Source organism: Typopeltis vanoorti, chromosome 26, assembly GCF_054136105.1.
Source record: "Typopeltis vanoorti isolate ZY-2024b chromosome 26, IOZ_Tvanoo_1.0, whole genome shotgun sequence".
Lineage (NCBI taxonomy): Eukaryota > Metazoa > Arthropoda > Arachnida > Uropygi > Thelyphonidae > Typopeltis > Typopeltis vanoorti.
Window position 1 is genome coordinate 9,556,228 of NC_143574.1, and position 10,896 is coordinate 9,567,123.

At 37.5% G+C, this 10,896-nt stretch overlaps 1 protein-coding gene across 1 annotated transcript in view; it reads left to right on the plus strand.

Annotated features, from left to right (window-relative positions):
* Positions 1 to 10,153, plus strand: part of LOC150092310 (nose resistant to fluoxetine protein 6-like) — a 34,438-nt gene extending 24,285 nt beyond the window's left edge. The window contains exons 12-15 of the mRNA XM_090415089.1: positions 1,294 to 1,414; positions 2,539 to 2,725; positions 2,901 to 3,043; positions 9,864 to 10,153. Of these exons, the coding sequence (XP_090271215.1) occupies positions 1,294 to 1,414; positions 2,539 to 2,725; positions 2,901 to 3,043; positions 9,864 to 10,109 (697 nt within the window). The 3' untranslated portion in view covers positions 10,110 to 10,153. The remainder of the gene's footprint in view (positions 1 to 1,293; positions 1,415 to 2,538; positions 2,726 to 2,900; positions 3,044 to 9,863) is intronic.
* Positions 10,154 to 10,896: the final 743 nt, after the last annotated feature.

The following is a 10,896-nucleotide window of genomic DNA, read 5'->3' on the forward strand; positions in this document are numbered from 1 at the left end:
GGTCTTTGAGAGGATAGGCATAAACAATTATCAGGAGCCAATTTAAGGAACATATTCTGGACAATTTATGAAAAAGCAATTCATCGAAAGGCAGTTCCTTAAAATCACCGAAAGAAATATAAAAAAAATTGTCGATCGAAGATTCATTAATAATAATTTTATTATTATTGACATATAATATTTACAATACGTACTTGGACACTAATCTCTGTATACAGGTATTTTAAAGTACTGCTAACATATATATTTTTTTAATAATAACATTTTTTTGTATACAAGTACATTCTGTATATTCTTGGTCAAGTGTGTAGGTAGTTGTAAACAATCAACACCCCAGAATCGAGTTCATCTTGGAAAAAGAAAACATAACAATCTCCCTTTCCTAGACACTCTGATTTTTACACGCCAGCCTGATGGATCCCTGGCTTTCTCTCTTTACAGAAAACCTACATATACAGGTAGATACATTCACCAACAGTCACCCCCTCCCAACAATATGGATTATAAAAACCTTAGATACCAGCGTTAGATTAATCTCTTCGGAGAACAATGTCCTAACTATTGAACTAAACCATATCTTTAACACCTTTTTAGCCAATTTCAAAACATTTGGGTGCATGAGACTGTCCAAAATTTGGGAAGCTTGCATCCTTAGAATATCAGTCCAGCAGCCAAGACAACCCAATTAAACCCACTAGGGCACCTTTAGGACTCTAGCACCAAAAACGCCAGTTGCCTTCTTCAGCCTTACCCTAGAACACAACTTCTAGGGTAGGGAGTAAATGCTCTCCACACATTCAAACAGGACATCTTTGCATAAATATAAAATATAGAATTCTGTGTGTACAATATAGATCCGTGTTTCACATTTATTCCGATAACTTTTTTTTATAAAAGCAATTGGAGCATTTCTTACAAATTCATAACATTCACTTGTAACATAATAACGATATAGCTCCACCACTTTCTTCAAATGATGTTATACCCAAAGGAGCAAATGTTAACATCAATATCGAACAACACATTAGATTAGCTTATCCTCCTGTTTCATCCCTTATCTCTTTCTTTAGAAAAAATGTATTTGCAGCTGTTCTTCTAAGATACTGTAATATACGAATATTGAACAACAACCAACAACTTTCTTAGTTCTACTAAATCATTTGTCCATCTTCTACTGCTGTCTTGAGTTCTGAACTTGAACATATAATAAGCAGAAATATTAAAATATTAAAAATAACCAAATTCATACGTTGCGTGCATCCCAATCATCCGAGTTATTATTTATCATTACAGACAGCGATATTATTACATGTCCCGTGTGTACTACATGCCCTGGCTGCATTTAGGACCGTACTGTGTAGGACTGGCTTCCGGATATTTCCTCTACAAGAAACCGGCTATTAAACTAAAACCAGTAAGTAATTAAATCTAGAAAATTTGTTACAATAATGTCAAATAATAAGTAAAATAAAAGTTTGTTACTTCCATTAGAAATATAATAACAAATGCGGGTAAGAAAACCAAAATAAGAATTTCAGAAATACGAGGGTGGTCTAAAAAGTTCTCGGCTTCGACCATAGATGGCAGCACTATCGGCACGATCCGGCGAGTCAAAGTGCGTGAAATTGTTGAGACTATAGCCATTTCAAAAGAACGTGTAGGATACATTTTACGAAGAATTGCTTATGGAAGAGCTTTGCGCGAGATGGGTGCCGAACTTGCTCACAGCAGATCAAAAACGCACTCGCATGAAAATCTCTGAACAGTGCTTGAAGTGTTTTACCAAAAATAAAACTGATTTTTTTGCGTCGATTAATATGTACGCCACTGTGGATTCACCATTACACACCAAAATCCAAACAGCAGTCAAAACAGAAGACAGAAGCTGGTTGTTCAGCGCCAAAGAAGACAAAATCGGTTCCATCAGCAAAAAAGATCATGGCATTGGTGTTTTGGGATGCTAAACGCATTTTGTTTATTAATTATCTTGAAAAGGGTAAAACAATAAAGGGGGAATATTATTCCAATCTTGTAACCAGACTAGACGAAAAAATTCGTGAGAAAAGACTTGGTTTGCAGAAGACAAAAATCGTCTTTCCTCAGGACAATGCACCTGCACACAAAGGTGTTTTGGCAATGGGAAAATTAAGGGATCTGCACTATGAATTCATGGAACATCCACCGTATTCCCCAGATTTGGTTCCCTCTGACTTCTATCTCTTCCCCAAACTAAAAGTTTTCTCCTCGCTGGTCAGCGTTTTTCTTCGATTGCAGCTGTAGAGGCGTATTTTTCAGATCTTACTGAGAACCACTACAGGAACGGGTTAATGGCTATGGAGCATCTCTGGAATAAACATAATTAGCTTAAGGGAGATTATGTTGAAAAATAAAAGTTATTTTGAAATTATAAAATCGCGTTTTATTGTGTATTTATGTTTATTTATTTATAGATAATTTTGTTATTTTTTGTTGATTTTTTTTCATATTTGCATTATGAAATATATATTTAAATTCCTTTTATCCGTTTTTGTTTCCCAGATAGTACAATTATTTGGTTGGATTATTGCCTCAGCGCTTCTTATGTTAGTTTTGTATGGAGTTTATGATTGGAATCAAGGTAATCTTCCCAGTCCTTTTGTTGGAGCCTTTTATGCTGCAACTCATCGTACTGCATGGGCTTTAGGAGTCGCCTGGACAACATTAATGTGTTGCACTGGACGTGGAGGTAAGTTGAGAGTAGATTAACACTAAAGCTGGCTATTCTTTTTTAGAGAATTAAAGACGGATTTTATTTATTTGGATAATTTCCTTCATTAACAAATTTTATATTAGCCCTGTTTATCTAATTGGAAGTAAGGACAAAAATTTCTGATTAGCGGTAACTTTTTCCTATTTTTCAGGTTTGTTAAATTGCATTCTATCATGGAAAGTACTCATTCCACTTAGTCGACTCACTTTTCTAGTCTACATGGTCCACCCGTTCGTGGAACAGCTGTTTTTCGCAAGTTTTCGGGAAGAACTTCAAACTGCACATTATCTAGTGGTAAATTCTAAAGAAAAGTTATATACAGTAAATGATTTAATGTAATGTATGTAAAATACATTTTTAGGATGACTATCGGTCCAGGATTGTTGAGCCACGGACGATCTTTGACTTCACTCGACGCTCCAGTTCTTGATCTCCACACAGCCTTGATCTCAGGCCATAGGATTGAGATCAAGGCTGTGTGGAGGCCAGTCAAGTAGGATGACGTCCATATCCAGAAACCACCAAGTTACGCAGCAACAGCCTCAAGACACGGTCTTGTTGATAGAGACAATCGTCCATTGTCCAGAAAGTTCAGATACCTTTTTGAGTTCAATGTTTGTGGCACCACAGAGGTCCAAGGCCAAACCAGGAAAAATTGGACCATACTATCACACCGCCAAATTCATAGTTGCAGTTACGCACTCTATTAACAAACGTTCACGCATTTGCCACTCCCACAACCTTCTGTCTGTTTGGTAAAGAGAGTAACCTGATTTGTCTCTCCATACCACAGCTTTCCAAGCTTCCCCTCCCACTGTACACTCTTTTTGCATTACTCAGGATGACGCTGAACATTTGTTCGGGTAATGTGGGCTTGCATATTGTAGTCTTACCATGGAGACCCATTGTGAACCTCGTTTCTGAATGCTTGTTTTGAGGACTCGTGTTACAGTCGATGCCCGGAACTCTGCATTCAAAATATAGGCCGACAAATGTCTATTTTTCATATTATCCTTCGTAGTATCCTATGGTCAATTCAGTGAACGTGGTTTGTCTTCCACTGCAGGCCACATTTTTAGTTCATACCCTTGGAAAGGGTATCAACTAAAAATGTGCTTCCATCTCCGTATCGTATCACTGATTGTTGACCTAGGATGGCCCAATGTGTCAGTAATTTGCCAAAGAGATTTATCTGCAAAATGGTATCCAATCACGATGCCTCTTTCAAACTCCATGGCACAATGCACCTCGCCCATGAGGGTGACCGTTGATTTCTTTCCAAGCAGTGTATATATATCTTTCTCATATACTATGTTCATAGTTTCTTTTCCTTAGAGTGGATTATCTTTGAACCTTGTTATTCTGGTGAATTATATTTAGCTAACGCGATTTTAATGCCTTTTTGTTCTATGGTAGTTTTTATGTTTACAGTACATCAGAAATTTGGCGTTCGTTAATCTTTAATTACTTTATTCTACTTAGCATTTACGTATTCACTAAAGGTTTTAATTAACTAATTAATTAATTAATCACCACATGAGCAGTTGTCATTGTCTGTGTAGCCCCATCTGGAACAAAGTCTATTCAATGTCCTCCATCTTTGCCAATCAAGATGGAAGCCGGTAGGAAGAGATTCGTTTAATTTCAGAGCCTCTGGGGATTGTTCTTTCCACATTGTTGGCCTTGTAGCTTTTATTGAATCAACCAACGGCTCCACTGAGGAAATAAAACATTTCCTTGATCTTAGCCTCTTATGTTATCATGTCCATACGAAGATGTCCTTCATCATCTTTTAATGATAATTTATCAATAAATTTTAATCTTTCAATGATAATTATAGACGGGGATAAGGAAAGGATTTTACATGTTAAAGGAAAATCGGGTAATTTATAGTTGGAAGCAAAACGTTTGTTGATTAGTAATGTGAGATCAAATAGCTTCAAGGAATGATGTTTGACTCAATCTGTTAAGTACTTTTAACAACACTACGTGGGCTAACGGTCACGTTTGAAGGAAGAAAGTCAAAATTTTCCAACTCACATTTTCACACACTACTTTATTAAACACAAAAAAATATATCATTAGATTCAAAGGATTATCTAAACTCTATCTAGGTATGCGTCCTCTAAGTCTGAATTAGTTTCACAATACTGATTTCAACATAACACGTAAGACGTCGGTAACATGATTTTCAAGCTGTTTATTTCGTGTTTACTTCCTTGCTAGAATAAGGCAAGCTCCATTTCATTAATTTTCGTTTTTCCAAAGTTTGATTCACGTTTTTATTTTGATTAAATATACGTTTGGTTCACTTTACAAAAAAACAAAATTGTCGATTGTTCTATTGAAAATTTAAAATACCTGCCTGCTTAGTTAGCTCAATGGTTATTGTACCTGCTCTCCAATGGACAGTTTTCCGATTAAAATCCCACTAAGGGCATGAATGTTGTAACTGTTTAGGTGAAGATGAATTTCATCATCAGATATTCCACTACACCCACTTATTGGTGTTCCAAAATGGCTTGAAAAAGTTCCATCTTTGATCTCTAGAGCAAGGGGTTTCCAGATTACGTAAATATAAATAAAAATACTAAAAATATCTAAAATTAGTAAACATAATAAGCATAGAAAATAATCTTAGCCCACCCACATTACACTGTACGTTTACAACCTTCTGTAAACGTACAGTGTAATAGTCACATAAAAAAGTATAGTGACATTCACATTAATAATTGCATCAAAATCTGCTATTTCGAAGGATTCTTTGATATTATGAATACTTCGCAATACTTTAAGCTGTTCAGCTGATTTAAAAATTAAAATCATTTAGTAAATTAGGAAAACTTGTATATACTTATGCCAGATTGAAGCAGTCTACTCTCAAGTGAATCTATTATGTCTATATAAGACGTGGCAGCTCTATTAGATGCTTATATATTTTGCAAACTATTCCTAATTGCATGTAAGGGATGTTGACTGATCTTCTCTTTCCTTCATGATGATGCCCATTCTACATAATGCACAATTAATAAGTGTATATTTTTTTCTATACGTGTGAACCGTCAAAGTATATATCAATAGTTGATCTGTTTATGAATTCAAAGCAGAACTATCATTATTTTCGTAATGATACAATATTTTACTTTTAGTAGAAACAAAAATATACTTACAAAAAACTTTATTATTATTATTATTATTACGGGCAACACCAAGGAGTCGACAGACTCAACGAGGGAGGCCCTAATATCATGTCAGGAACAACTATTCGACATTCACACAGTATCTATCATACCTTGCCTTGAACTCATGCACAGTCATAGCACCCACAACAGACCGGCAGCTAATTCCACTCATTCACCACTCTCCAAGTAAAAAACCTAGTACTAACACCCCTGCTAACCACATTCTTGCCCAACTTCCATGGATGGCCCCTAGTCCCCCCACCACCAGTCATATTCTCAAAAATATCTTCTGGATCAATCTTATAGAAGCCCTTCAGTAATTTGAATGTCTCAATCATCCATGGAAGCTGGGCAAGAGTGTGGTTAGTAAGGGTGTTAGAGCTGGGTTCTTTACTTTTAGTGTGGTGAATGAGTGGAATAAGCTGCCAGAGTCTGGGGTAGGTGCTGTGAGAGTGAATGAGTTTAAGGCAAGGTATGATAGATATTGTGTGAATGTCGAATAGCTGTGATGGACATGATTGGGGCCTCCCTCGACGAGTCTAAGGACTCTCTGGAGTTGCCCGTAATAATAATAATAATAATAATAATAATAATAATAATAATATCACCCCTTTTCCGCCTATCAACCAATTTTTGCAACCCACAAATCTTCAACCTGTTCTCATAAGGTTCATTCCTCAGACCTGCTATCATCTTGGTCACTCGCCTCTGGATCCTCTCCACCTCCTCCCCATCAAGAAGAAACCCTGGCGCCCATATCTGGGCAGTAGTCTAGATGGGGTCATATCAAGGCTCGATACAGAGGAACCAAGTGATTTGATGAGCTGATTTAGCCACTTTTGGGATGTTCCCCCTAAACTTCAACTTCCTATCCACCAACACTCCCAAATCCCTGATCTCATCAATCTCCTGGAGTACGGTTCCATCAGTGTGATATACTGATGCTAATCTTTTCACTCCAAAATGCATAACCTTACACTTTGCCACATTAAATTGACATCCATTTTCCTTGGCCCAGTCCTCCAAACTATCCAAATCATCTTGCAAAATTTTGAACTCCTGTGCACTCACTATTGCTCTACCCAACTTTGCATCATCAGCAAACAGATGCACAATTCCTCTCAGATCCTTTCCTATATCGTTAATGAACAAATTGAAAAGTAGTGGTCCAAGAACTGAACCCTGCTGCACACCACTAGTGTGCAGCAGGGTTCTGTTCTTGGACCACTACTCTGTTCTTGGACCACTACTACAGAGAATCAACCACTCTCTGTTATCTCTCCATCAATCACCCTCCTATCTATCTCACCAACCCTATATACATTCCCATATGTTGCAGTTTACGGATTAAAGTTCCATGTGGTATCCTGTCAAAGGCCTTGGCAAGGTCCAGTAGAATCACTGTAAACCCATTACCCTTATCCAGTTCAGCCGTCACTGTGTTATAAAACGTGAGCAAGTTACTGAGGCATGATCTAATCTTCACAAAACCATGTTGTCCTCCATACAGTATCCCATTTCAATCTATCAAATCCTGTATTCTTCTCTTTACTAATTTCTCCAAGACCTTGACAACGATTCCTGATATGCTAATCGGTCGGTAATTTACAACAGCAGTCTTGGAACCACCTTTATGCAGTGGAACTATTTTCCCTTCGGGACTAACCCAGACCCGAGACTCAAATTTAACAAAATGGTCAAGGGTACTGACAATTCTTTAGCCGCTTCACGTACGACGACACGAGCTGGTATACCATCCAATCCCACAGATGTATTGACATTGAACTTTCGCAATAGACTACTCACCTCCACTTCATTCACTACAACTCCCGTATAATCTATTGGTTCATTCATTTCTGCAATGTCACTACCTGGATGATATATTCTTGCAAAGTGCTCGCTCAGTAATTCAACTATATCAACTGATTTGGTTACCTCCCTACCATCGGCGTTCTTCAAAATCATTCTGCCATGTACATTTTTTCTTTTACTTGCAGCATATCGAAAAAACTGTTTGGGAATCTCTTTAGCCTGCATGGCCAATGTTCTTTCGTAATCCTTTTTTACTTTTCTTACCACACTCGTTACCCTTTTGGCTTGCGTTTTATACCGTTCATGTGCCTGTCGGTCACCTTTCTCCTTAAATTCCCTCCATAGTTGTTTCTTTTTTTTTGCAGCTCAAGCCTAATAGTGTTATTCATCTATTTAACCCTTACGTCATTTATTATTATTTGGACTCTAGGTATACAGTCAGCCATTGCTTCTTGCGAACCCTTCGTAATCGCCTCCCATGCACTATCATCTTCTAGCCCTTGCAGTTGTACATGCCATGGCACTGAACCAATCAAACTCCTAAGCTTGTCATACTTTCCGGCCCAATAATTCCACATGTACCCTGTCTTAATTGTAAATTCCACACCTTTAGCCACCTCCCAAGTCAAGACCCTATGATCACTCTCACCAATTGGTGGCAACGTGGTGATATTCATTTCAGCCAAATTCTCAGATGCATTTATCAGGTCAAGCACTCGCTGACCCCTAGTATTTTCCATTACATGCTGTCGCAGATAGTTATCCCTTAATAACCGCATAAAATCCAATTCCTTCCTCCCATGTGTCCTCTCCTCCTTCCAATCAATGTTACCATAGTTGAAATCCCCCATAAAATTACCCTCCTTCCACTCATTGCTTCTATTTTTTCTATTTTCTTATGCATACTATCTCCACCATCTATCCCATCACCTGCTCTGTAGCAACACCCACTGTATATTTTGTTCTGCTAGTTTCAATCTAACACCAAATAACCTCACATGTGCTCTCTTCACTATCCTGCAATTCAACTTCTATTCTCTTTGGCTGTAGCTCATCAGCTATCTCGAATAGCACTCCTCCCCCATGTTATTCTCCCTGTCACTCCTGAACACACCATACCCCTCACATTCAATCCCACTAAGTGCGTTCACATCCTCAGCCATGTTTCACTAATGCCAATAACCTGTGGTCTAGAAGTGCCAACCAAGGCCAAAAATTCTCCCTTCTTGTTCCTAATACTTCTGGCATTAGTATACATGAATTGCAGAAGCCGATTTGTCCCATTTATTGGAAGTTAAAGTAGACATCTTTCACTACTTTTGTACATAATTTCTGCCATTGTTCAGGCACGTATCATAACGGGGTACCAAGAGATGTATACCTTCGTCGTAGAAGGTTTGCCGCTTGTGATGCAAACTAAGTACTGACTGCTTCTTTGGCCTCGTCGATGTCTTGAAACCGCCGGCCACCAAGGAAAGATTTCAGATGTTTGAAAAGGTGAAAGTCGCTGGTCTCGAGGTCATGAGTATATGAGGGATGATGGAATTGTTCTGATAATTCAGTTTCTCCGACACAATTTCATGAAGACATGAACGTGAAACTTCTGGACATTGCAGCGAGAGTGACGTCATAGTGATCCCCTATTCTGTCGAACCTTCTCTTCAACTGAACGCACCAAATCGTCAGCCATTAAAGATGGTCGCCCACGCCGTTCATCATCGTGCACACCTCTCCTTCCTTGATTAAAACGTTCCTCGCATTTGAGAAACGGATTTTCTTAGACATTATAAACACACACCAAGAAGCGTACGCACTGCGAGAACGTCTGAAAATGGCAACAACGCCTTGCTAAGGAATCAACATTGCGATCGCAGCAAAAATGTTTAAAAACGAAATTTACATTATGAACGTCCCTCGTATATGTATATGGAAATATGCATCAACATTAATAGTCTAACATTAACTTATTAATTGAGTGAAATATGCTCACAACTTACTAAGAGGAAAACCTTACAATGCACTCCAATTATTTAAACTGTTCACAATCAATTCTAAATACTGAAATTTCTGACGCATTCACGAGAAATTAAAATTTACCTGTTTCTTTTCTTTCCCACCAGGTTTTTTCATACTTTGGATTCGTTGTCGTTAGTTATGCCATTGCATTTAGTCTCTGCCTATTACTGGAATGCCCTCTGGTGAGTCTTGAAAAGATCTTCCTCAGAGCAATGTATCGTTCAACTAAAGAGATAATCCAAAAGAAAGAATCAGATGAATTTTCGGAAAATAACACAGTACGCATATTGGACTCAAAAGATGTGAAGCAAAATGGCTGTGATAATAAAGGTTTTGTGTGTCATTTATAACACAATACTGTCATACTAATAGCCTCTCATCCCTTGTATTTTAAAATGCCATGCCAAAAATTTTCAATAAATATTTTCATTTAGTTTAAACCTCGCTGTCACTTACGAAATTGTACACACTAATATAGAATCCAATCCACATTTGCCTTTTAAAGATGGCATAATATTTTCTGCATCTCCACGTACAAGATGCTGAACTCCAAATCTATGCGATATTCATTCTAGGGGCAGAAATGGTGTTTTAGTGTGTAAAAACATCTAATTATCCCACACGTAACAGGTGGTTACACAAAGCGGTGAAGAGAATACACAAAAAAATAAGAACCTTCATCGACTATGTTATTTTTGATAGTGATATCTTGATTTTAGTTCAGTACACACGAGTAGAGGACTTGAAGTTAGAAGTGATCATCACTTAGTTTTAATTAAGGTAAAAATGAATATCACAGTGAAAACAACTGAATATATAAAAACAGTTAAATTTATAGTTAGATAACTAATTAAATAAATAGTTAAAAAGATAGGAAGGCCCTACAAGAATACAGAGAAAAATGTACAGAGCTAAGCGATGTGTAAAAGTAACTAAACAAAAGTCATGGGAAGAATTTGGTAAGAGAATATAAAAGTTAAATATCAGGAAGCAGCAAAATGTCTTGGATGCAATTCAAAGAGCTTAGAATTAAATGGAGGAAAGTATACTGCTAATGGAATCAAAGATACCGAGCGGTTAGCGTATCCACTCTGCAGCCAAAAGATTGCTGGGTTCGAATCCCGCCGTGGGCATGGA